The sequence below is a fragment of the Varroa jacobsoni genome, unplaced genomic scaffold, assembly GCF_002532875.2.
Source record: "Varroa jacobsoni isolate VJ856 unplaced genomic scaffold, vjacob_1.0 scaffold_492, whole genome shotgun sequence".
In the NCBI taxonomy this organism is placed as follows: Eukaryota; Metazoa; Arthropoda; class Arachnida; order Mesostigmata; family Varroidae; genus Varroa; species Varroa jacobsoni.
This window is the reverse complement of record NW_019213394.1, coordinates 39,685-67,603: the sequence shown is the minus strand read 5'-3', so window position 1 is coordinate 67,603 and position 27,919 is coordinate 39,685. Positions and strand designations below refer to the sequence as shown.

Genomic DNA, 27,919 nt, shown 5'->3' with positions numbered 1-27,919 from the left:
TAAATCTTTTCTCTACTGCCGCGTAGAACATGTCGTTAATGGGGCTTGAGCCATGGAATCAAGTACAGTAAATCAGGAACTTCGCTTCGTGCATCATAAAGCTGGTGTATCTTTATCATGCTATTTTGTATCGGTTTTTACGATAATTACACAACAGCTAATTACAATTATTCGAATGGGCCATATTTCGTAACTTTTCCACGATCCTTTGAGAAGGCTCTTCTACTCAGGAAATTTTTTTCTATCTCTCATTTGTGTCCGTCCTATAGAAAGGATAAGTGTATACATATATATACATGCGTGTGCATGTGTCCTTATATAGGCGTACTATCCGTACTATCCAAGAACTTTTACCAAAAGTAAAACCTAGCTTTGCAGTGCTTTCGATGATACTACATCCACAAAACGTGCGTTACGATTTACTAACAGATTTTCAACCGAACCGATGACAGCTTGAGATATGTCATCGTAATGAAACGGATAAAGCGGGAATACGGAGTTGTACGACGAAAACAGCACCAGTGGCAGCAGAAAAGTGATGGGATGATTCGTTCTTTCTTTTTGTCAAGATGAAAAATCTATCCATGAGATACGCCAGCCGCTGGCCGTCCGCGCGGGACGACAAAGGCAAAAGCACGAAGAGTACCTCAAGAATATTTTTGTTGTTCATGGTATTGCGATTGCCGTCGTTACCACAGCTGCTGCCACGGCGACTGCTTACACGCGAGCTTACTACAATGAGGCTGGACGGGGAGAGAAGGGTCATTTGTTGGCGACATATGTACTTCTACGAATCGATATGTATATGCGTGAGAACGTTGTTTACCCTACGACTTCTTTTATATAAACCTATACAGATTTAGTGGACAATAGGGAGTCTGACGTGTCACTAATCTTCCACCCCTATACGCACCGCACTGCCTGGCGAGGGAAGCAATCGTCTCTGGATCCGTTGGGCCAACAGTTGTCGTCGCCCGTCGTGGGCTGAGCAAGTGCCAACTCTTCTGACTGAAGTATTAAGGCCTGCCTGGCTGGCTGTCTGCCTGCCTGCCTGCCTGCCTGCCGTTCTATGTGAGAAAGGAAACTCGGTCAAAATGCAACGGATAATACTGAGGCTCTTTTAACTGTCAAAACGGATTTATTAGATGCAATTTTTAGTGTAACTAATAAGGACGATGTGCAAGGCCAATAAAAAAAGAACAACCGGATCATAGTTTGCTCTGATACTAACATTTAAAATTGTTTATTATGACTAAAATGTAGAATATAATATTGGTATAATCGACTCATTGAAGCGCTACGTACTTGAAGAATTACTCTATGAAGTCCGGATAACGGCTTGCTAGTGATGAAAAACAGCATTCTTTCAAATAGATGGTTACGTAGTATGAATATGGGATTATGTAGTAAAAATTAGAAATGCATTTAAGACCGTACGTTAGAAATGTATTATTCTATCTACAAGTTACACGAGTTCGTAAACCGAATCTTAACTAATTATAGTAAGCATCTGTCGTTTAAAGGTTCGTTTCACCGTCAGAAATATGTTAACTAACCTGATAATTTATATTATTACGTTAAGCATTTGTCATAAGATAATCTAAATATCTACAGCATGGTCAAACTGTGTCGATCTTTTGGCGACCCTCGTCTATAGATCACATGAAACCCACAAAACCTCTCAAGTCAAGCGACACCTGGTTGAAAAGAATCAACTATTGCTGATTTAGCTGCCAGTCACGGAAAATTGTCCCATCTGCCTGAATTACATCAACTACAAGTACCAGCTCTTCCTAATGTTATAAGCGAGAGCCGAACCTCAAAAATCCCATTACCTAGACACGTACATACGTGGTTGACTTTTTTCGCCAAATCATATTATAGTATAGGGAGAAATTTTGTTTTTGTGTCTTGTCTAGTCTCCGAGTCATGAGGCTATTTCAGTCGAATTACAGTTTTTGGAGACAACAAACGAGATTTAGACAATGTATGTACGTGGTCTCCCTCAGACGTGCGTGTATATACGCATTTAGAGCTCTTGTGCGGTCGATTTTTAGCCGGTGTGAACAGAGAGATATTACATGGACAGACGGCTTCTCATAGGAAATATACGGCCGTAAATTTCCGATGACGCGAACGTTATTCTGTTTGCTAGAAAAGTACTGAAGAAAATTCGTGATGACGAAGACGGGACGAACCGAAACACACTGGTGAGCATGTGGCACGATAAAGTCACATGAGAGAGTTTTACGACATCGTATATCACTTGGTTGGTTCGTATCTCCATTAATAGTTCGCCTAATTTGCCTACGCATCGACAATGGAGGGAGGCATTTCCCTATCCTTTTGTCGAGTTATGCGCAGCTCGAAGTGGCAGCTCTTGTATGAATAAAGTACAACGATTTGACCCTTCGCTATATTTAAGGATTATGCCACAAACACCTAGTCATAGAAATATAAGTAACTCATTCATTTGTAACTTATTATCGTAAAGTCTCAAAACTAATAGTACGTACCTTATCCGATGAATCTTTAGCATTCGATACGCTCACTTTTTATATCATCATCAAAACTGAGCCAACTGCAAGACGATAGCTGAACACTGAATTTGATTGTAGCCAATCATTATCTGCTAGGGCGGGCATAAATGGACATCATAAACGCCTTGAAGGAAAGATTTATCCTCCACTTGTGTTTTTGCCATTGATAAACAATTCGTACCAAGTTCATCGAAGATTAAGGATTCTTTACGATGAAAAAATATCTTGTGATCTCTATGATGAGAAGGGCGAAGTATAAGACGGAAGAATGAAGTAAACTTTCATTTGCTATCCCCATTGTTGACTGTGCATTTTCAAGCGCATCATCACCGTCGCTGCCGTACATCGCTAGTGCCGCCAACTTTAAACTGAAAATCGACATCTAAGCTGTGACCTTTTTATTTTTCTACCTATTGCCTAATCGTCTTTCCTTTTTTTTTGTTTTATTCCCCTAATTGATACTTCGCTTAAAAGAAGATAGCTACGCCGTTGGTGATTTGCTTTCCCCCTTCCATTCATCCGTAGTCTTGTCCCTCCTTAGACGGACCTTACTGCTTACCCCTAATCGTTATAGCCTAGACCATTTCATAGCCCCTTTCTTTTTTGTCTTACGAAGAAATATAAGATATTTATTTCTGATAAGTCGTATAACAATTAGTTAGTCATAATGGCACCCTGCTAAGCCCCCACCGACAGCTAGAAAGAGGAAGATAAGCGAATGCTTAGCGTTGCTAAAGAGAACGGGTCCCACGATCTCAACCGCTTTAGGTGCTCACCGATGTGTTCCAGCAGACGTAACCGCAAATCGAAAGTTTCTGAAAGGAACATCTTGCCTGCAACCTCCTGAACGATGGGCAGGTTATTATACTTGCGCTTTCATTCTCTAATTCAAACCATTTCTTATGAAGAAGAAGCAGCTTAAATTGTTATATTTTGAATAAGGTAAATAAGAAAAATTTTAGTGCAGATCTTTCAAATTTTCGGGTAAAAATTACAACACGATTTTCCGTGCCCTGTTTTTTTTGATACGTTAGCATTCTTGGCTATCCTCTTCATGTGAACTAGGTCTCGGAATCATCTCTTTTAGGTATAGTATCGAGGACTCGCCTTCGTTAGGAGTCTAACCTGGGTGGGTCGTGGTGGACATATTTGGGGCTTGTCCGGCAGGTTTAAGAAACGGCGTAGCAACCATACAAGCAGATGTTCTCTTAATAATGATATATTTTTTACCTTCTTTTCTTCGAATTCTTAACTTGTCCTTAATTTTTGATTTTCTTGACTCCTATTATCCAATAATTATTATTGTTTCTGTGGCAGCGTGGTTCTTAGTTATAGCCATGATGGCAACGCACTCAAAGAGATACGTATTGGCTACTTGGGCCATGCCGCCCAGTGTCTACTGCATATATATATATATATATAAGCAATACGGCACTTAAATTAGGACGAACATTGGCAGGCTGTTTGTAGCAGCGGCCGTGCGTTCATCTGTTACTGCTGAAGGCAAAGGAAGGTTAGTCGTATCTAGAACAAAAGAACAAAGTCGTCATGACAAAAAATGGTGCGCCATTTTCAGAATTCGAGCACAGATCAACTATTAATCGATCTTCTCGTGAAGGGCAAGATTTCAGCGGAGCTCAAGATCTTGCCCGAAATCGATGGTCTACGTTATTACAAGTTTTCATGCGGCTCCTAAAAAAATCCGCAGAATACTTTTGTGAGACAAACTGGAAGATCTTTATTAGGGCTTAAATTCATAGGGCTCAAAATAGTTTGAAAAGGACTCGAAAAATAATTTTTGATACACCCGGATTGTTTATACAGAAATCAGCCTTGGCTCTTGTTGAAGAGAAGAATATCAATTACCAATTGGGTCGTCCAGATAAGCTACAGTGGTCAATCTTCCTAAGATTTTTTACGCTTTGCCGCACTCTTTGAACTTAAACGTGTTTGGAATTTCCGTCTGCTATCGGCCCAAAATTTAATTTTGCTAAAGTTTTTATATGGAACGTACTTAAGCGACATTTTTAATTATACATATATATACGTAATTAAAAAAGTAGCTTAGATTATATTTAGAGTATGCCGTAAATTTACTAGCGAAAGCAAACGCTACATGCTTCAGCGAACCAAGCGCAGTTAAAATAGTTGGGAGCAGAAGTTCTATTATTCTCGTCGCTAACCGCATAATTTATTTTCTCAGCGAATTTCCAGCTGGCCATCTTTTTGCAAAAATTTAATAGTCGCACTGAATAAGACTTAACGTTTAGCAGAGAGCCCAATGCTTTTTCAAACTCAGACAAGCCAACAAATGAATTTATGACAACGTAGCATTTGAAATAGACTTTTCTTGTAACGCTTCCCCTACGGGTAGCATCTTAGCCACATATCCTTTTCCTAATGAGCTGTTAAAATAGAGCCATATGACACACGGGTCAGCGTCCGCGGCCGGGGACGCCTTTAAGCCTCTTCTTCGAGAACGACTGGCCTCAACAGCCGTAGGCCTACTTACACAATGCGTTTAACAGAGTGTAACGCGCACAGCGCTCTCTAGACCAGCGACGTCACTTCGCGACCGGCTGCTTTGTAAAAATAAAGCAAAGACTTAGATCAGGTATGTTTTCTTGACGAATGCAGCACCTAAGCGCCGGTCGACGGATCTTCGTTCTGGGCCCCGTGTTACTCTGTCAAGTCCTCTCTGGATTGCCGCGTCGGACGTAGTGTCCTTTGAAAGAAGAGACTCGGCATCTATGCATTGCTGCTCGGGCCTGCTTTTTTTTGGCTTCATTTTAAATTCATTGTATAATCAGTACTATGTTTCACTATAATATTAGTCATGGCCTACTTGATATTTATTGATTGAATGGATTCATGCCTACGTAATTGTTTGATCTCTCTTTGAGCGGCATACATCTTCAGATTGGCACCAAATAGAATATGCACGTTTTCGTTGCTTATTGACGTTAGTGCAGGTGAAAACTGCACGAGTCCGCTGACTTTGGTATGATGCAGGTAAAAAAAACGTGTTGCCATCCTGCGCATCGGGTTAACGTCGAGCGCGTTCTTCGCATTGTAACAGACAATTCCGGACCGAATCGATGTTGCGGCGGCATCATCGCGCAGACGCTTTACGTTTGCAATAAGAAAAACGTGGCGCAGCGCTGCGGTGCTAGCTGTTCCTGCTGAAAGCTACCGCGCTGAGCCCCATCCGGCAGGCAGATAGACAGGTGAATTCTGTGACTCGCTTTGAAGTTCTTTTGAAGGATTCGGTAGTGTTTATTCACTATTACGATAGTGGCGTATGCTAATGGATATAATCGTCTAACATCGTTGACTACTGAATCGTGAATGAATTTGGCTTTCGCCGCTCCTGTCGCACTTACGTGTGCCTTACGTATGGCCTTAAACAGGGCAACCCTTTACGGCATTAGACTTATTCTTTTGGCTTACCGCATGGCATGTCGCTTTTTCCATCTGTAAACTATGCGTTCGTTATTTGTCTTGCGGATGCGGCCTTTTTCTATAACAGGATCTTAGGTTTCGCTCCAGAACTGCCTTTTTCACTGACAGCTTTGCTTTGGACCGAGCACCCTCTCCCATCGACCTGCCTTTCCTATATTTCCCTTGCCCTTGCATCTTCGCGTGAACTCCTGCTCGTCGGATTTGGTAGCAACCAGTTAGTTCTGTATAATAGTTTAAGGTTTCGGTGCTGCTTCGGGATGCTCTTCTCTTCACACGCACGAAGAAGATTAAGGAAACGATTTTGGTGTGGTAGTCATTTTGACAACGTGAAATTTCTATTCGACATTCACTACCGTAATAAAGTCGGTGCCATGGCAATTTATGTCTCTAGCGGTAGCGAATAACACGAGATATGGTCGGGCATACGGTACATATCTGAACTAAATACATTAGCGTGTATAATGTTAATGTGAATGTGTTTGTTTCACTTATAAATGTGCGTATATGGATGGAGAATAGTAATAGAAGCTGACATTTAAGGGATATGCATTTGTCAGTATGCAAAATACGCTCGAAAAAGGCTCTTCTTGAAGGCTGATAAGCTTCCATGCCAAGGTAATCTAAACTCTTTAACAAATACATTTATTTACATGAAAGATTTTTTTTTGATAAACATCAAGTTACGATGTATATAGATATATACCAGCTCAGACCTGTTATTAATCTACTATTAACAGTATGTAAAAATCTATATGAAACAAGGCGAACTTTTTACTTTACCTTATTCATTCCTTATGTACTAGAGCAAATCTAGCAAGTCGTATAATCTGACATGCTTCCAAGACATGTGCTTCACATAGATAGGTGTTTCGTCCGTCAAATTTACAACGAGAAATGTCTTCGCCTCACGCGAGTCTCGATTTAGAAGACCCTAAAAAGAGGACGAAAACAGTTCGTCATCAGGTATCCCGTGATGTGAAAGAGCTCATATTTTCGTTGTACCACGTGTGTGGTTTCATACAGACCTCATAACACAGTCCCAGTTTTTTGTCGTAGTACGTCCATGAGGAGTTCCGCGTCAAGCACGCTAAAAATCTTCCAACGAGAGTGAGTGAACACAGCGTTTTAGCGGCTACCTCCTTTTAAAAAAACTATCGTATATGTTGCGTACTCCTGAAAGCGGCCGCCATTAGCGCCACCTTACTCAGTTTTATCGGTTGAAACTGATTTACGCAATAGCTTGCATTCGTGTATAGAAGAAAAGCGTTAGAGCAGCGAAAAAAACTCTGCAAGAAAAACCGTTTCATACGGCTACAGTCATCTGTATCCGACAAGGTTTGCGTTCATCCGGCGTCAATCTGCTCGGTAGACGCAATTACACCTACTGTTTTCCCGCCTCGCATTAGTGAGCCTCAAAAAATATGATTTTGTCATGTATACTATTTTCGAAACCCTCCATTGTGCTAGCGCAATACACCCTATCCTATAAAATATAAGCAGCGGCATTTTAAGCGAGCGGTTCGTTTAGGCACCAAGCGAGTGGGAATAACTTCGAATCTTAGGTCAATCAACATGACAGTAGCACGGGTGCCGCTTCTTCATCTAGCTAGTTTAGTAGCGTGGGTCTATATTCATTCAATAATAAAAATTCAATTGATTTGATTTAAATGCACACATTGCATAGATTGAAATACACTTTTTGAAACAGCTAACTAAAGTGACTTTGTCTGCCAACTTTAGATTTCGATCAATCATGTCTCTAAACATAACTTATTGTTAATTAGGTTCATTTTAGCTTCAATTTGCGCCTATACACAGGAACGTGTGGTGTTTCCTATAGATCTAAACATTTCAATAGCGACCCCATATAGTAACTAGCTTCATTGCAGATGTTTTCCGCGTGAGAAGCTTGTGCCAGAAGCAGCATTAAGTCTTTTTTTATTTCGATACTCATGACCGTTCCAGATGTAACACTATTTTCTTTGTTTTTTTTTTTTAAACAACAGTAACAGCAAGACCTACGACGCATGTCAATGAGTGGAGAGTAGAACGAATTCTAAATGAAACCTTGAATGCGTCCGAGTGCGTCGTAATTACTGCGATGCAATAATAAATGCGGGAGGTCCGCCTATGAAGCTCATCAAGCCAAACATCATGGACTAGAAACGTCACTGTTGGCATTAAACAAGGGGACTCGTTCACGAATGCACACACATGTAAGGCAGGATGGCTTTCGCAAACGGTTTGTACTCGCAGAACGAGTTAGCAAGCTGATCTCTGTCGATCAAATGTCATAACAAACTTTCACCATGTGCATTTATGCATTTATTGAGTTTTACAGAACCATGTAAACAAACCAAATATTGAAGTGTATAATCAAACGGGTACTAACGTTAAACAGAATTATACGTTTCTAACAATTTTCGGACAATTCCTGCTATGCTTTTTTTGGAAGCAAATATTTTACCAATTGCTACGCTTTCGGTCGCTTTCTCATGTACAGTATGAGTCGGCTGAAGTTCAGCGAGAATAAGCTTCACATAATGGAGTACTCATTCTGTATAATAAACAATAAAATAGAATAACAAACAATAAAATAGACGGATCCTCAGGCATTTATAGACGTGCCAAGCGATTCGGCGCAATATTCTACCCATTGAACCTTAAGCGATGAATAGAATCGGTGCAAAAAAATGCCCCTGTGACCGTCTTGGACCGACCGAGCAAGGAAACAGTAAGATTCTTAACACTCAATTAAGGCGTAGTGTTAATAAGAATCGAAAGAAAGGAAATTATTAGAAATTTCTATGTGTTTATGTTACGCATAAATTTAAAAAAAAAAAAAAAAACTTAACGAAGGGCATGGTTCAGTTCACTGGTTTCAATCAGCAAGTTTAATTAACAGACTTTGCCACACTACTTCAGTACGTGGTTTGTGTGAGTGTGCGTATTTGTACGTGTGACCGTCCTTAAAGTTAACAACAGAAATGTGCATGATAGTAGTGTTGATGCACAGAGCTGCTTTGCAGATACCCTCCAGTGATCCAACTATTTTTACGTTGAGACAAAGTTTCGATGGCACACAGACTCGGATTGGAGTCATAGCAAACACTTTAAACACCTCCCAAGGATTCCTGTCGCAGTGTTTTTCAGGAAGTATTCCGCTCTGGCTGCTGACGCCATTAGCGATGTTCTTGCTGTTACGGCTTGCCAATGCAAAGAGGAACGAACGAGTTATCAAGCTTACCATGCAGCCTGTCTGCCCAGAGAAAATAATCTCTGGTGAGGTTCCAGGGAGGTAGTGGTAAGAGGGAAAGAGGTAGACTCAGAGGCGCCATCCAAGGCCAAATGCCAGCGGGCTGTAATCACTAGACAGAGATTTTCATCTAAACTCGTAACCTTTTCCACTGGATGCGGTATTCTGTCAGGCGCATATAGATGTTATGTTACTCGTACAAAGCTTGTGTGTTAAAAACAAACCCCCCGTAAAAATCACTTGCGGATCGTAAACGCTAGGTTGTAGTGACAATGATTCAGAAGGTGGCATATGGTTGTTATAAGAGGTGCTAATATGGACGTTCAGTAGCTGGGCTAGCCACCTCAAAAGGCACGCTTTGGCCAACTATAGTAACTACAATTAGCGGAATAGGACTAGGTATTCAAGAGGGAATAATACATTAAAACACTGTACAGATATAAACAAGGTCAATCAGATAAACAAACACACTCATCTTAGTTTTCGCAGCTTGTGAATAATATGCACTGCGTCTACTGTTTGAAATAGGTTAAAGATGGCGTGTAAAGCTCGATGCATGTCACTGATATTGAAAATAAAAAATACAATTTACTTCATATAAGGCACCGATAAATATTTTTCTCGTGTTTCACAAATCGCATATATAGTAATATTGTTATAAACGCACAATTTCTCCGCACATATTCCTATTCTGTAGATGCTGTCTGCTAGCGCAAAGCTAAAATGCTTCTGGGTTTTTATTGCCTATTTGAATTCGAAGAAATAAATCCTAATTAACGTGACTACTCTGAGTACAATCGAGAAATCAATAAGACTTACTTTGAAAGCAACTTAAGAATCAGACTAAGTGCGTAGTGATCCCTAGATGAATGTTTCCAAAACATCAATTTGTCCTAAATCCACGCTATCTTCCGCTACATGTCAAGGTCTACTGATTACAAAAGCTTCGTTGAAATACCAATCTATTACGATCTCTTCACCCATAATAATTAGGTAACGTAAACTCTATAGGCTTTACCAGAATATTTAATCAATTTTTTCTATATAACGAGTCGGTCCTATGTCAGTTTACGTTGAAATAAAAACACAAAACCTGTTTAGTTAACATCTGGCTCATGCCCTATTGCACGTAGAACGAGTTACTCTATTACCAATAAGCAGTAGCCATCTACTTGTCTTTTTCATAAATCAATTTCTATTATACATCTATACGTTTATTCGCAACTAAGTTTACCTGGGAACTGATGATTATTTTCATGTCATAGCAGCTTTTAGCAATATTCCTACGAAGACAACTCCGTCCATCGCATTTCGGATCGTCTATGCAACGTTTGACCGTTTGCCTGACACATCGACAAACTAGTCGGGTCTGGGTTTTCCGATCTTTTCGTCCTGCACGAAGCTCATATCGTCACTTGCCGATCTGATTCAACCATCGCGGAGACCCGCCGCTGGTAGGCAGTCGGATCGCTCTAAAAATAATTAAAAAACTGCATCATCCCGTCCTTTTGTTGGCTCCTTACGTCGGACGAACTCCGCTGCTTGTCAACTACTGCAACAATTACCAACGTCATTGGCTATTACTCCTAATCCAACCGAGTGTGCGTTGATGGCTTTCAACGCAACAGATTTTATTGTTCTTACTTTTAGATTTGCCTGTACGCATCGTAGGATTTGTAGTGTTTTCGATGATGAGAACAGTTACGTCAGGAAGTTAACATGAAGGACACACGTTACCATTATGACTAAGTTAATCCAATCCAGCCCATCATCTTTGTATGGGGGTTACGTATGCAGGGAAAAGCTGACAACTTACAGTTCTATGCAAATGTCATTAGCTACGATGTTTAGACTATAGACTTTGATAGCTTATGACCATATTAAACCGGAAGGTTTAACTTTAAAATTAATTGTTAACTTCAAATGGACATAAAGAAACAATACTTTTATCCAGTGACGTAGCTTTGTTGCAGAAAGCACAAGTATTCTCTTAACGTGCCAGGAGAAAAACATGCCCAATTTAATTATATTAGTATCCAGCTACTTAAGGGATTCACTATAACAGACGTTGAATTCTTCTATACAGCTTTCGATGTTTCGCTGTTCCATTGTTCAGCAAGGACAACTTCATGGATAAATAACTAGATATTATATAAAATTTGTCGTCAGGTCATGGCTTTTTAAGATATGCGAACCAACCTTACTCGGATTTGAGAACGTTTCTGACCTTTGAAATAAATGATAACGCCTTTAAGGGCGGACAGTAAACGCTACGAATAAGTGAAACGTTTGACATACAGAACAGGAGAGAGTCCTGGCAATGTTCTCCTTATTTTACAGGAACATGGACCTTTTCTAACAAAGAGATATTCTCGAAGAAAAAAACTCTTAGAATAAATTCCAAGTGCCGTTCATCTTCGGCACTCGATTTCACCTTGAACCCGTTTACATTGAACGGTCGGCGTCCTATCACCAATAGCTACAACAATGTCAGCCATTGTCTCGAAACAAAACCAAATATTCTCGATCCATCTTAATCGTCTCTTATACACATACGTACTTATAAATTTTTCTCTTTTTTTCTTCTATTCCCATACAAATCCTTGGCCTGACAACAATTGGTATGATATTTATAACATGTGAGCACATTCATTGGGTAGCACGTTCTTTCTTTTCCTTTCAAATGTTTTTTACGTAACGAACAAATTGATTCGTAGTCGATTCTCACGTGCTAACTTAAACTGCTGATACAGATATGATCTGCCTAGGATCCGAATGGAAATCCCTAGTGTTTACACGTTATTCGTTAGCCTAGCATCCTAATCCGATCAATCACAGGGTGTCGCCGACGCGTTTTACAGTCACCGCCGATGCAGCGGATCACCGTCGAAAACAGCCTAAGCACTGATCGGTTATAAAGAACGAGCTATCGATGCGCCCATGTACATCCGTTGATAGTAAGTAAAAGGTAAACACTTGCGAATAGCGGCAAACTTACGCTAGAAAAGTGTTATTGCTCACGAAAAACGGAATGAGCCGACAGCAACAGGCCGTATTTTACACCGGCAGGATTCCTATTGCTGCTGACAAACATCTGAAATGAGAAGATGCATTAATATTAATTTCGAATTTGTTAACAGCACGTCGATACGCTATTTATCACTCCAGATGGCTCCATATCTAGGGCAATACGTATAGAGTCAGCGTCTGCTAAACAGCTTGGGGTAGCTTCGGAACCTACCGTCAAGTGTTTATCATTTGTATGTGCACATATGGATACTTTGATATTGGTACCTAATTTTCAACTACTACTTCCGGCAGTGTCGTAAGTAAGCCACAGACCGCAAGATGTACAGCGTTTTGTACTTTGTTACGGGGAAGAGCTGTTTGATAGATTAAGAAAAGGAATCTAATAATACGAAAGATTAGAATAAAGGAAGTATATTATATTTTTTTAACTCGTGACTAGTTTAAAAACTTTCATATTGTCCACATATAAAGTGCCCGATAAAAGTAAAAATAAATGCAATTGAATGAAACAACCACTGTTTTAATGAATTTATCTGTTTGCTTTTCAGTGTCTGTGCCCTATGGCGAAGAAACGTCTCTCTACTTCGATATGGCTACTCGGAACTGTATCTCCGCCCATGATCAAGGTAGTATGCAACAGGAACAATATCAAACACGTTGCCTTTGCACTTAGAACAGTGTCTCCACCGCTATTTACTACGGTGCGATGAAGAACAATAGTTTTTAGATAACGCTTAATTTAATTTTTATTCTACAAAGTATCTTCATCTAAGGCAGGGATCGCCCTAACTAACTAACTAACTATCCTGTATATCGAAGTCGACATAAATTAAGGGGTATCGTCACTTTTTGCGGTTACATTCTCAGCAACATAAGCGTTTTCACTGTGAGAAGGAGCTCCATTGAAGAGCTCCGTTAAAGCCACTCATGATTTTTATGATCCTGGGCGGAACCAACGTAGCATATAGGAAAAATCCTTGTTGTACAGAAGAGCCAGTTTGCAAAACTAGCCAGCAGCTATTGACATCATTATCCCACGTAATTCAGTCCTTTAGTTCATACTAACCTTGTGAAATATTTTTTTTAACAGTTGCGAAGACGCTTACTGTGAACGTCGACACGTTTTCTTTTCTTCGTATTTGAAGATCATCTTTTCTGTTCCTACATCTGAGTGAATCATACAACCCCGTATCCATCCCTCAAGTGTTCAACCTCATTTAGCTTCCCACCTTGGGCAGAGCACTTCACGCAGGCACGGAGATTTCTTAACGAACGATTTGAAAACACTGATGTTTTTCGAAATATGCAATAATTCGGTAGCATGATAGCCGTAGGTTCATTGAACCAATTAGAATACGAGGATTGATACTTGTTTTTTTTTTACAACGCTACTCTTAGGGCCAGCGGATTGACTAAAGTCAATTTACTCGCTGCCAATTTTCGATTCGTTTCGAAATAGGTTGGTGTCCATATTTCCGACACGTTTATCGCTGCTGGCAGCGCCTGTCAATGCTTCTCACCGGCAATGACATCCGCTATGGACCGACAGAAACTGGTCTTTTTAAATTACGGTTAGCCCAAGCTAACAACAATTTCGGAACAGGGTCACCGTGTCCGTATGGCTTGACTTTCTTTTCCTTATTTGTTGGCACCGTGTTATTGGCTTATTTGAATTGAACTCACAGAACTTTTCCGGTCGAAACATGTTTCCGTTGATTATAACACGTAACACAGTACAAGATATGGTAAATAGCATAGTTGAGTCCGTACGCACATAGACAAAGCCTGTTTGTAGGTCCAGGACATCCTGAGCGAGAGAAACGTTGTGGTTGACGCGGGAAATTTTTAGTAAGGCGCGAAGAAATTGGTCACAAATCAGTGTCAGGGAGACCGTGGATCTTATTCGATAGTTTTAATCGTTCGGAACGAGCGACGCCATCGTAAGTGCGCATTTAAACAGCTTTAAACGCAGACATTTGCGGTCTATGCCGAGTCTTATAGAGCCACGCAGATGAAATCGGCTTTAGTCAATTGTGCTAATGTAGAATAGATCAATTGCTGTAGCACATTCAGGCGTCTTTCTCTCTGGAAAGGATGGACAGGACGTTGTCACGCTGACGTCACAACTTTGTTGATTAGCTCTGGTCCCCCAGGATCACGGACGGGTGACGTCGTCAGCGACCATACTACAAAAAGGCACCGTGACAAGCGTCAAACCAAGATGAGTAAAAGCAACGACGAAGAATACTGCCATCACTGGAAGAGATCTGTCACGTCCTCTCGTTGTGACAAGTGTGTGCGAAATCCGCATGCGCTTCGTGTCACGAGACCGGTATTACATAGCCTCCCCGGAGGTCCATTACGGTCTCTCTTGTACGATCGCTCTTTCCTAACTATATTATACGTAAAAGATAACGTTTTGCGGTCGCTTAACAGCCATCAACGACGGTGACAGCACGTGCGTCACTCGGGTAGCAGAGGCCGGCCATAGCGAGTTATGCTTGCTGCTAGGCCACCGATGCGGAGATATCACAAGGAATTACGGACCCAGGAATGAACAGCTGTAGTAGCGTACGGGAATTTAGTGGGAAAATAATGAAATGATATGCTAACCAAATAGCGAATCGGCTGATACGACCTAAAGCACACGACGTTTGACCTGGTAGAGTGACACCGGTTTGCATTCACTGTTGATGCGTTCTTTAGCTCTCAGTTGAACGCTGCTAGCATGAGCAGAATGACTGCTTCGACGAAATCGATACAAACAAATGTATTGGCTATCAACACCATGTGTTTCTTCGTTGCGAATCCACGAATAGTCGCTGCTGCAATGAGTTTAGCTAACACTAAATGCTCAACCAACGAAGTTATTGAAGTTACCAGAAGCCAAACGGTTAAAAGAGTGACTGGGATAAGGATAAGATGATAGGTTTCTCCACATTAAGCTGTCACTTAAAATTAAAAGGAACTGCAGAACAGGCTACCTTGCGTACGATAAATGCGCCCTTGACTACTTATTTCGATCATACTGCATATGCAGATGCCAGACTGTACGTAGGAAGTGACCATCCCAAAAATCCAATGATAATGATAATTGTACTGAAATATTTCAATTTCTTCTGAAGGTGACAGCTTTTTAGTACTCACAGTCACTTGCCGTCAGGGAAAAGGAGTGTGAGAATGACTAGTGGGGCACGCAGACGTATCTGGACTACTCTGACCGCCCTATGCAATAGCACGACAATATAATGGCAAGAGTCAATCAGATGTAACCTTGGTGCGTTGAACCGTGCAGAAATAAATCGAAGAAAATGTTTTTTCCATTTTGTCCAACAGGGGCATACTTTCTTATCATGTCCACATGTAATACAATGGTCAATGCTTTCAGCCGTGTTTGCGCAACTGATAGAGCCATGGCGACGTAGTCTAATGAGATTCATGCGCCCATATTGCCCATATTGAGACAAATGCGGCGTCAATCATCACCATTAAGGTCTTAAGACATTCACTGAGTTGTCAAAAGTAACTGGTAATTTCAGAGTAGCGCTTATCTTTGATTTGGACCACGATGGGTAATTAAAACTATAGGTAGAAAAATTTCAAAATGGGTTAGGGTGGGATAATATGCCTGCTTTCATAATGAGGTGTCATCATTTTAGTCCTGTATTCGTATTGAAGCAGTAACATTACATGATGATCTTTTTCTGATAAGCTTTGAATCCCTTGTCGGTTTTGATCATATATATGAGACCGTGATTTTTATTCCTTACCATTATAGGGAAACAAGCACAGTTGCCTTTTGGGTTCGGTAGAGATATTTTCATTGTCTAGTATTATCTCGCGGAAAATTCATAGACTAATGCCGAAATATCGTTATGGAGGAAATGGTTCTATGTCCAGCGGCTACGTCTCCTAATGATTTATGCCGCCAACAAAAAAAGGACCTCTCTTGAAAGGCAGAATTCCACAGTCGATCAATTCACATCATCGCGAGTCAAGTAAAGACGCAAGCGTAAACCAAGCTTAACTAGAAGAAAACAAAGCTATTTTAGTAAAAAAAAAAAATAAAATAAATAAATAGCTTTCTACGTTTAAAAAAAGAACATCAACGATGAGAAACCATGTCTTAAGAAACGAATGCAATACCTACCCAAAAAGAGCAACTTCTACAATATTTGTATTTATTGACTTTTTAAGGCAGTGGCTCCCCGAAAAGCACCGCTTATTATCTTATGTACAGATACATTCTATATACATTGGCGCCGAGCGCCCAAGGTGGAGTCCTGCGTTCCCATCGTGTCCACTACCAGCATCTGCAGAAGCATCGCGACCAGCAGTAGAATTACTACCGTGCGTTGTTGCGGTTCGTTCTTTACGTCCGTATAGCACGTTGACGCCCGTACATAGGCCACCGAACATACATTCATATGTTTTGGGATGACATGAACGCTTTGCCTGTGATACAGACAGATGTTCTCTTCGTCATTGACGGCCCACTGTATTTGGCGGAGACGATGGGCAGAGCCGCGATACGTGAGGTACAAAAGAAGTGTGTCACTTATGATGTGTCAGCGTGCGGGGTCGTGGTCAGCATAGATAGACGCCTGCTTGTGCTGTATGTATAGAACTGTACAAGCATCTGCGCTGGACTACGCAGGGCGAACTGGGCAGCCGAAGTAGCTACACCGACTCCCCATTCAGCGCGTCATACAGATTGAGCGAGAGGGGAAATTTTTTTCTCGTATTCGTATATTTATCGTACATAATGCACCCGTAGTAAAAACCTGTTGTCGTTAATGACATTGCTGTTAGTTTTGCTATAGTGATTATTTTTTCGCAGAAATACATTTTAAAATCATAACAAAACTATAGAAAAAAGACAAAATTTATGGTGGCTGACGATGATGTTCGACCATGAGACAAATGATTGTCCGGCGAGCAGTTGCTAATACGTGCGTCAGCAGGTTTACGAATTAAGCATTTTTTTTTTACCCATCCTATTGAAATCAACGTGGCGAAAGCCTCGTGTGTGTATAGTTAGCAAAGTTCCTTTGCTTTCGGCTGTTTCTGTAACACTTGACATAACAGATCCATTTTTGCAATTCTGAAACTGAAAGACCAATAGATGACCAATCCCAGTATCTGGTTCTCGCGTGTCATAGTGCACGTGAGAGCGTGCGATAACAGTTGTACAATAGCATCTTACACCTATCTACGCTTAATGATCTATTCAAGTCCACTTTCGACATGAAACGACATCTCGCAGAAGATCCTGCGCTTGTGTGTTTTCTTGTCTGTCAAAGGAAAAGGTCCATCAAATATTTTCTCCCAACGATTATACCGATCGGGCCCATGGAAAACTTATTGAAAGATCGACGACACTATAGACATCGCCGTGACGAAAAAGACTTAGAACATTATTATAAAAAAGAATGGTTGAAATTTGACCATTACGACGCTTCTGTCGAGATCCATAAATCGGATCGCCGGATGCGTTTTACTGAACGCACACTGTTAGATTTCGAGACTCGGAGACCACTACGGCGGACTCAATCGGTACTGGCGATGAATGTGAGAGGACGGTCGATGAAGTTTACCTAAATCAAAGAACAAACATAAATTCGAAATAATCGGAATCATTGTCTCACATTTAACAGCGTTAACACACGGACAATCTAGTCACCTGCAGTAGTCACAGGTTCTAGTTGGTGTCCATTACTAGTCCAGGTCGTTGTATCGAACGGTGTCCTATAGCGATTCACGAATCAAAATCAATGACGTCAGCAGACGTTTCATTACAATTCAAAGCACGCTCAACATATCACAGCTTTATAACTAACGTAACTCCCAAGCAACGAAGAGAGCATTGCACTCACACTGGGGCAAACAGTAAACGCAATGAAATAAAGACAAAATCACAGTTATACTGACACAGTGAATGATTCTTTATCGGCAAATAAGGTAAGCACTAAAGAAACTGTCATCTTCAAGCTATGTCCTATTTCAAGCACAAGCAAACTTCAACAACTTGTCGCAATTAACTAGCTATACTATAAAATGGGCAGTTACAAATACGTGTAATTTGCGAAAACACGGCATTAATACAAACAAAAAAAAAAAAAAAGAAGAAAGAAATATGATTTCTATAACATTTTCGGTTCTTTATCTATGTTCCGATTGAAGGCACACGTTGATTGCCGGTGTTCTAGTTAGAGGTTTTTTGCGGTGAGATCTCTCGCTTCTTCTCGTCTATGTCTACGTAAGTTTTGGCGTCTCGCAGGGACGTACGACGTGTCCATTAGCGTTGCACCTCAAATCTACAATCGAACATGACTGTATGGGGTAGCGCTATCAATTTCCTCATCGGTGTAAAGCTAGCAATGGCAAAAGCTAAAATGGACATTGTGCGTATGCCAGAGGAATAGCGCTATCATCCAGGCTCAACACCCTTCAATGAATGACCGCTCTATCATCAACTAGATAGGTTCTTCTTGCAATAGCTAAATACTAATCAGTATACTGACACACAGAAGGTATCTTTTAGTACTCCACATTCAGTCACATAGAAATCTTGCACATTTTTCGTATTTATACGGAATAATAAGGTGTAAAACAATTTCCTCGATCCTTATGCGGTATTTTCTATATAGTTCGTATTGGAGATGGCTGCTATACCATCGTAGAGAGCCATATGCTGGATAACGTGCAACGCAAAAAAGAAACTATTACAAATGCTAGATGGTGAGGGAAGTATCTCTGTTCTAAAAGAAAATTTAACTGCAAAAATGCATCGAAACCTAGGTATACTATACCATGGCCATACGACTGCCACTTCTATCGTATCCATGTCGAACGCCTGTAGAGGCCGCTGTCTTGGAAGATACAATGATAATAAACGTCATGCAGTGCTACATTTATTTGGATAGGCTAGAATATGTTAGCGTCTTGTGCCTGATCTCGAACGAGCTTCAACCAGCCTTTCAGCCCTATTACTCGATCCTCTTCCCTCATTTGTTTTTTGTATTCTGGGCGCGCCTCGGAAATCATTTACCGCCAACCTGCAGTCGCCGAGGCGTCCCAAGGTCGAACCTTCTTTCAACAGATGCCCTCTAGTTGGGTCTGACCGTGAAGAAAAGTCCACGACTAGACTATTATACATAGATGGAACAGATCCAAAAGTGGGATCTGCTCTCTGATATTATTATTATGTAAACATAGCTTGGCTACATAACTGAACTAACAGAACCGACAAAAGATCTGTATATTTGAAGATGCATTTCTTTGGAAAACATACGAACATATATTTTATTTGCTAGATAATACGCCACATAAGAGCGCCTCCTTATATAGTTATTACTATTACTGCTACTATTATTATATAAAAAAACTTTTTCGAGCGGCTGGTGAACCTTTTCAAAACTTATTAGCTCTAAGTAATTTTTCGATTACGTTAAACATAAAATAATTACTCAGTACATCATGAAACATATCGTATTAGTGGCTAGTGTTACAAATCCGATAGCGAACGAACCAGCATGAGGTGACTGGCAGTTGAAATTCCGTCCCATGTTCGCGGAACGTACAAAATGCCCATAGGGAAGACCGTTCGCCGCGGCTAAGATCAGAGAAGGGGCTCGAACAGACCTCAAGGAGCGAGGTGGCATATCAACCGTAATATTTATGACTAACATTTCGCCCTGTAGTGGGCCGAACAGTAGGCCTTGATAATAGTCAGTGAGGGCTGGAATTCCTCCAAATGCTATAGGCCTAGGCCCGTCGGTCTAGTCCTAGCAAAGCGAACTGGAGACGGTTTAGTGGAAACGATGCTTTGATACGATTACAAAGATTACAGCCGTGCCAGCACAAATTATAGTATACCCTAAAATATAATAATCTACATTTGACTCGAAGCAAAATAAATCAGATGCATCGATGCTTGCCGGTATTATTCTTGCGGCTAGGAAGTGCTGCGTCGCTGTGCCGTAATTATATTGTATAAAATAGGATAATATCAATTAAGGATCAAAAATGCTTCTGTAGCCACTTCGGGCACCGAAATTTTCGATGTTTGAAGTTAGCATCGGCTCAGAGATGTGTCATAGAAATTTGACCTGTATAGCAGTTTTCTGTGATGGCCTGCATGTGTTTGTTGCTGACATTAGCTAGAGCAGACTCTGCGCGTATTACCCCCCGGCAGTCCTTCACTGAGCCGTAACTCTCTTTCTCGTTGGCCCTTCCCCTCCGGCCGCCTCTCACCCTACGAGGCGCACGTGGAGTCCCCGATGATGCCCTGTCTTCGACGTCCGTATTAGTCTCGAATTCGCTAATCCGAAGCCAGCTTGCACCAAGGTGCTCGTAAGCTGAACCCGCGCGCTATTCCCTTGGGCTGGGCAAGTCGGTGCCGGACAAGTTTTGTACATCTAGTTCCATATGTTCGCATATGTGCTTGTCTTCGCAGTGCATAGAGAATGCAGCCTATGGCCGACCCGAGTTACACTACCGTTTAATGCTTTCAGATTATGATGTGGTTACTCATAGCGGATTATAGAAAAACAATCGAAGAATATGTGGTTCTTACCGTTGGAAATTGTATACGTGCTATTAAACTGTTAATTAACAAATTGATCTAAAACATGAAGATGTGTATTTCGACGAAAAGCTAGAACTGACTAACGGTGGCCAGTAAGTTACAAGACCTGAACAGTTATCAAGTTATTTATTTGCAACTTTACGTCACATCGAATAACTATGATAGAACACTTATTCGTTTAGAAAGGCCAGAGTTGAATGCGATATTTGGTGGACTTACAGACTGAATTGAAACAAGTGTACATGAATACCGGCCAGATGGTCTAATCTATCTAGTGCATACTATAACAAATTTAAGCATAATAGTGATTTACTACAGACGTTACAGCCACAGCAAGCCCTTCAGTAAGGATAAAAAGCCACATATTTACAGAATACCTCTTCCCTGTTCTATTCTGTAGATACTTACACAAACCCTATACAGAGTTTAATAGCATCACCTCTAGCGACTTGTTATTGTTATAGAAGCGACTATTTAAAGATCTACGCTTCAGCGGTGCAACAGATGACGTTAATAATAAAGGCAGTACCCGGTTTCAAGTATTATAGCTCGCGACTGAATGGGTCATTTTCTCTCTAGTTATTAAATAAATAGGACAAGCAGGGCGAACCAACACGACAACAAACGAAGTATGCCTTCTCTTTCGCCTGTACGGTCACTGTCAATGCTGTGATACTAGTCGTAGCAGTCGCGCATGTACTGTACAGTATTGTTAACCTTGAAGACGTCATCATTTCGTGATGGCCATTCGTTTTAGTCAGCATCAGCAGGAAGTACACCCCGAGAGATCAGGCCACATCTGGTCAACCTACTACCTTCACCTTCGTTACTATTCGACTCCATTAGACTACTAACTGTGATCAATGGTTAAAGTCAACATTAGTGAGAGAAAGTAATTGGGCAAAAGACTTGATTTGTCTTCGTCATTATACTACAACGCAATCCGCCGAAGATCTTCTAATCACAACCAACGCTATCAACGATAGATGTTGTTCAAAAAGTGACAGGTTTAATTTACTAGAAGTTTGTATCACTAACCGATCTTCATATTTTTTCATGTTGATTATACAACGTTGTGGGCGTGGGACATGTTAAGAACTCATAGACAGAGAACAGTTGTTACGCTGATCCGATACGATCTGTGCGAATGATACCAGTTACATACAGGGACCCTTCTCTTTTCCAAAAGCGTATTACTTACGAGAAAAGCGTCACTTTCTATCACTACGCTGTTTAACTTCGCAAAAGGATCAGTTTCGCCGTTACTTTATGAAGAACTAGTGAGATCCCGATTGCCAAGCGAATTTGCCTCAAACGGTAGGATATTTTAGAACTTGTCAGAGATCGTGCACGAAGTTGAAAATACTCCGTGGCATAATTCAGTCAAATATTTGTATCACGGTAATTAGGGCAGACAACAGTGACAGTCGACAATGAGCTACATACGTGCAAAATCTAGCAGGGAGCCTACATGTCTTCATCGGCAATGGATCAACACATAGCCACGTAAAACCTGTAACCGAGAAGATACGTTCATTCTTCTTAACTTGTTGCTGTCATGCCCATTTAGCAGCAGGTGTTGTGTACAAATACGGCCAGGAAACAATTGTCACTCCCCGAAGGTTTCTATGGTTACTTGCGATTAATATAGAATGGAGTCTATGTACGGCATATGTTGTTTTTTTGCGAACGGCGGTTAACTTTTATGCATAGAAAAGTTCATATTTCCTATTTTTAATAAAATATGTGATGCTTCTATGGTACGTGAAGTAGCGTCTGTATTTGAATTAAAAGCAAGACTAGGAGTTAAGCAACCCTCTTTCGAATGAATAAATTACCAACGGTTCCTTTTACTAACCATTACTTTTTAGATGCTCTTTTTTTGCTATGGTCGCACTTGTACCTAAAAATAACAACATAATGATTTCACGACAGCCACAAATTGTACAAAGTAGCCACAGATAAACATCCCTATTCGGTGTTAATTCTTGCGCGGAATTTACTAAGCAAGTAAAGATGATGACTTCAGTATGTCCGGTTTAGTGTCACACGGATTTAACTTCCGTCAAATTGACACCTCGAATACGGCACAGATTTGGCCAATATGGTAGCTACGACCACTATGCAGTCTATACTCTGTGCGTCTACATCTGAATAGCTGTTCAATATCTCTCCATTGTTGTTCCCGTCGTTAGGGGTCGATGGTGGTTAAACTAATAATAGGCGGAGGAAGGCTTTCGTGGGTGATTCCGAACCTTTGCTGAGATGGTTTAGGCAGGGGCAGAATACGTTTTAGATATACAGTAGTAGCTCAGTCCTGACCGCCACGAACAAAATCGAAAGTCTGACGGTTTTTTTTTTGTTTCGTATCATTCGCCCGCTTGCCACAAAGCCGATGGCTTCTATTAAGCCTGCAGGCTGTCGAGTCTAATAAAAACTTTGACGGTATCATTCTTTAGAATTGTCATGCACTAATTTCTATTGACGTAGTCTTGGAAGATGGCACTGCTGTTATAACCACTCTCTCTAGAATTCCACTAACGCTATTAGTGACCAGACCGCCCTCTTGCCCGCCCGCCCGCGCACCCTGTTTTTATCTGCACACGAAACGATACGGCGACAGACAATAGCGATATGACAAGCTGGCGTTCCGTAACAGAAGAGTTACGCTCGCGCCCGTGCTCATCATTCTCAGACGAAACAAGAATGTATCAAATCAATTGAAATCGAACGCGATAGGCTAACTACTGTCGTATATCAATGATCGTAGCCACAACGCATATAGTCATATATGGAAACTGCGTTTCATTTATCACTTTTCTATATCTAAACGCTGTACACATGTACCCGGCAGCGTGTTTCCAGCCGTCGGCTACAATTCGCACAATGACAACTACGTAGCAAAACGCCGTACAATATAGGGCACTCCAATGGCGGCCAAAGTTGCCGTTTGTTACTTGAAATTGCGTATAGTCATGATCAATTGGGAACTGTTACAGTTTGTCACCTAAGTGCAAAAACACCTTCGGCTGAAGCCAATGGTAGCCTTCGCGCTGGGGTGGCCGGAAAGCTTCAGTACGACACGGCACGCGTACATTTTCTTATTCGTATTCGAACCAGCACTAGCTGGGAACGTCCGGTCTTCGACACTTTTTTTAACCCACCCACCCACCCAGCACACGGCCATCCGATGGCCGAGACGATAAATCTAATAGAGAGTACGGCAAAGAAGAGACAAGGCGAACTGTTATTTGGTTAATTGTTGGTTGGGTACTGGCCAATTGGTAATTCAGTTTATAACTGTTGTGACACGATCTGCAAATGACTCAAAAGGATGAAAACGAAGTTGTCGAACAATAGAATATTATGATATATCAACGAAGAAACACAATGAAAATCACGCCGGACCTCGTGGCCCTAAACTCGGACCACTCAAGGTGAAACGTAAGCGCTGTTGTGACATAAGTTATCAAGTGAATTATTTTTAATTACTACAGTTAGTAGTAATGGACGATAGCCAGCATAATTGTGTTTGTGTTTTACTGAGGTGATTACTGCAGAGTTGCTATCATGTGTGCATACAATCAAAATCAATTTTACCAACGTTAAACTTAAGTGATGTATGTAGAGTGACGAAAGAACGGAAACGACGTTCTGGGGTTTGAAATGCCACGTAGATTCTGTGTACTTCGTGCTTTTAGATGTATTTCTAGCAATGGTCCGTTATAGCAGATGCGGAAGTTACAATGTACTAATCATTTTACCAGAGTTCGATAAGTTGCATAGGATCTGTGAACAGTCAATTATACATTGTGTAAATACAACTGTACAACGGTACGGAGGTAGCCGATAACAATCAACTTGTAAGTTAACGATAAAGTGGTACGTGTAATTTGCCAGATGCGCGGGGTTAGAAGAACGAAAAACTTTGTCGTCATTTCGAGATTAACTATAGATTAGTTGTCACCGTTAGCCCATTGGAAACTGGAATACCTCCCTGCACCCGCATCAAGTATACAATTGTCGTTACTAACAGCCACGTAAATTGGCCCCGTCTACAGGAACACGCCGTGTTAATTGTCGCCGATTCTAGAAAGGGCCGTATGTACTACTAAATGGGTTTAAAGAACGCATGACAGCCTTCAGTTTTCGTCCATAGTTCGAGACGATATCCTAGTCATTGTCTAGCTTCGTGGTCGGCTATGCTGAACGATAGTGGAGTGTGCCAATGGAACCATTTTCTTGTTGTAAATAGTCGAGCGTCGTTACAGTCTCTAGAGGCACAATTTTGTAATCAGGCTCTAATATCGTATTGTCTGAATACAGACACCTCTTCACGTGTTCTGCCATGTAAAATAAGCTGTGTTCCCCGCCTATAAGTTCTGCCGCTGCATTCACATACGTCGTCAAGAAAACGGATAGAATCCCGTTAAGTTTAAAAAAAAAGGCCAAGGGAGAGAACTGCTAAGAGAAATTTGAAGAGTAGAGGCTGTTAGAAAAGAAGTTCGTTGATGTTTATCAATCCACATCTCCAGATGGGACTGGTATTATTGTGCCACTAGACTGGCTATAGCGAAGTCGAGATTCGAGTTACTATAACAATGCGAGTTGCAATGAGCTTTGTTTCGTTCTGAAAATACTGAACCCTCTGAAGCAGCATCTCTCAACGGCATCGGACCAAGGACTCTAAACATTTAACTACAAGTAATAATTGCATAGTGTGAAGTGGCTAGGGTTAACATACGGTTTGATCATAGAGGAACTTAGACCACCCATAAAGTGGCCTTTTTGGGCGTTCATGGCTATCATTGTAAAGGTCATTGGAAGTATGCGTGTTTTAGCGGCTATGGTGGACTATATATTGGTGAGGTCCCTGCAAGGTTCTCCTGATCGTACGTTTTTTTGTTAACGTGGGAGTCGTAAGTAAGAGGGTGTCGTTCGTTATAATTGGAAGCTTGCAGTAAGCTGGCCTGAGATGTTGTACATATTTTTGCGCCTAATTGGAAAAGATGGTTTCCATACACGCCAACGGCGTTCAAAGACTCGCCGCTTGTCGAAAAGCATTCTAGTGAGGGTCGCGAGTATCGTCACTCTACCTAAGATATCTTGTAATAATTGAATGATGTGATTTCCCTCATTAAGCGGTGTGCGGCGCATTTTCGTGGCCGCAATAATAAGACAACATCGTAATTAACATGACATAGTTCTAGATCGTACTAGACGTTTGTCTGCTCGACTATGGTAATGATGGTGGAAGAGAGTGGACGCTATTGAGAAAGTAACTTTTTCTCTATCAAGCAATAGCACCAAATAAAATTACGTACATAGATGTCTATGCTGAAGTTTTTTAACGTCAATTGACAGCCGACTGCAATCTTCTAGCAACGTGATGATGAAGGCCATCGGTACGCCAGCCTGTGCTGGCGGCATCGCCCTAACGGAAAGATCCCGCTGAGCAGTACTTGTCGATGACATGTCTGTTTTTTATTTAATTGCTGTGTGTAATATCGCTCTACAGCAGATGAAAAACCCGTTGCGAACTAGGGGCCCATCCAATTTCGCCTGTTTGTATAGCTTATTCTTGTGACAAAGAGATCTTAGTATAATTCATCATCGATCATCATTTTTAGCACAGTGAATAGTTCGTCAAACTCTAGAGTATAACGGTGCGTCGTTCTCTTTTTCGATCACTTCAGAAATCCTAAGTGATTCGGCGTTAGGGGCGGCCGTTTCTGTGTGGCGGTGTCGAAAATCGTGGGGTGCGAACTAAGTGAATGTGCCAAAAGGGCAAATCTGACTGGCGCGGATTACAGCTCCGACCAGAAAGGCCCTCGAGGGGACAGAGCTGCCTTGACCAAACAGAAGGACCATGTGCAAGTGGCACGTCTCCACGCTACAGTGGTTTCTCAATGCTTTCAACGTCGTCTTCTTGGTAAGTTGATCCCAAATAATTACTATATCTAGCGCCCCTCATGGGACTTCCCATTAGTTCCGGCAAATACGGGTTGACATTTTAGGCAGACCCTTGCCCTGGAATGCTTCGCAACATCCAGCATTAGAATCCCTTTGGATACTGCCACAGAGGCTGGCAGAAGTTTATGTTCTGCTATGGCGGCTTTCAGGCGGCTACGTTGCAGGACAAAAGTTTTTTTTGGTATTGTTTTGAAAAATAATGCGAACGGTAAGCCAATAGTTTTTTACGACCCAGTGCATTACTGTTATTGGCTACTATTGCAAAAATGGTGTCACGGTTAATAGATCTGTGTTTTTGGTCCTTCCAGCCCACTATCAAACTGCGAGAACGATGAGTAATCATTCTCATTTATATCTATTTTTTAAGCAGTTGCAGAATCACAAGAATGTGAACTAGCTAATTAGCGAGCTGGATGCCATCATGCTACTTGTACTTCATGAGATGCGAGGTAAAAGTATAATTACCATGCGCTGCGATGCAGACTTCAATGATCTTGAACAATGGATAACGGAATGTCAAATTTTAACTTGTCATCTCTGGTCAGAGAAGACCTCGGAGTCGGACCGGCTCATTTCGTGTACACCTACTTACCATGAGCGAAATATGCACAGCGCAGAAAGCAGTGATGTTCTGTTGTTGATTTTTCAATTCAATCGTAAATGAACGTTTCGTTGCCTTTGCATATCTAATAGCTACCACAGAGTCGATTTTCATCTTTTCCTAATCCATATTTCCGAACGTATGAGGACGCTCAACGTTGTTCCCGTCCGGCTGAAGCTCCCACACTGCGCGCGCTCATGTCTGACCGTCAATAAGCAACGAACCTCACCTGCCGCCCACGCAACATACGGTGTTGTACGTCGATATAATATATGCGACAGCTCAATTATACTTCGCCGATTTCTCTTCTGCAGAGGTTCACGAGAGGCAAAGATGTCCTGTGGCTTTTTTCAACGAATGCGGCAATCTTCCGACCGTTGCTAGTGGCATGCTGATCACAGCGAGCAATTAGATGAAGTCTAGGCGATTCTTATGTGTGTCAGAAACGTCTTCACATATTCGGACAC

General features: G+C 41.3%; 1 protein-coding gene and 1 long non-coding RNA gene across 16 annotated transcripts in view; one reads left to right on the top strand and one right to left on the bottom strand.

The window, feature by feature from the left end:
• Positions 1-14,610, bottom strand: part of LOC111260919 (uncharacterized) — a 41,888-nt gene extending 27,278 nt beyond the window's left edge. For 3 of the 9 annotated variants that reach the window (XR_002680638.2, XR_015311266.1, XR_002680634.2), the window contains exons 1-6: positions 13,355-14,597; positions 12,257-12,352; positions 10,493-10,810; positions 6,783-6,933; positions 5,991-6,190; positions 914-1,067 (exon numbers count right to left, since the gene is read on the bottom strand). This is a non-coding gene — a long non-coding RNA (uncharacterized LOC111260919). Of the gene's footprint in view, positions 1-913; positions 1,068-2,516; positions 6,191-6,782; positions 6,934-10,492; positions 10,811-12,256; positions 12,353-13,354 lie in introns of all 9 variants that reach the window. The other 6 variants (XR_015311268.1, XR_015311267.1, XR_002680636.2 and 3 more) reach the window with 6 other exon arrangements.
• LOC111260918 (CD151 antigen) overlaps positions 1-27,919 on the top strand; it is a 94,577-nt gene that overhangs the window by 43,726 nt on the left and 22,932 nt on the right. For 4 of the 7 annotated variants that reach the window (XM_022834026.2, XM_022834028.2, XM_022834025.2 and 1 more), the window contains one exon: positions 12,837-12,914. In XM_022834026.2, the coding sequence (XP_022689761.1) occupies positions 12,837-12,914 (78 nt within the window). Of the gene's footprint in view, positions 1-6,272; positions 6,618-12,836; positions 12,915-20,550; positions 20,971-26,574; positions 26,811-27,919 lie in introns of those variants that run through there. The other 3 variants (XM_086968512.1, XM_022834029.2, XM_022834031.2) reach the window with 3 other exon arrangements.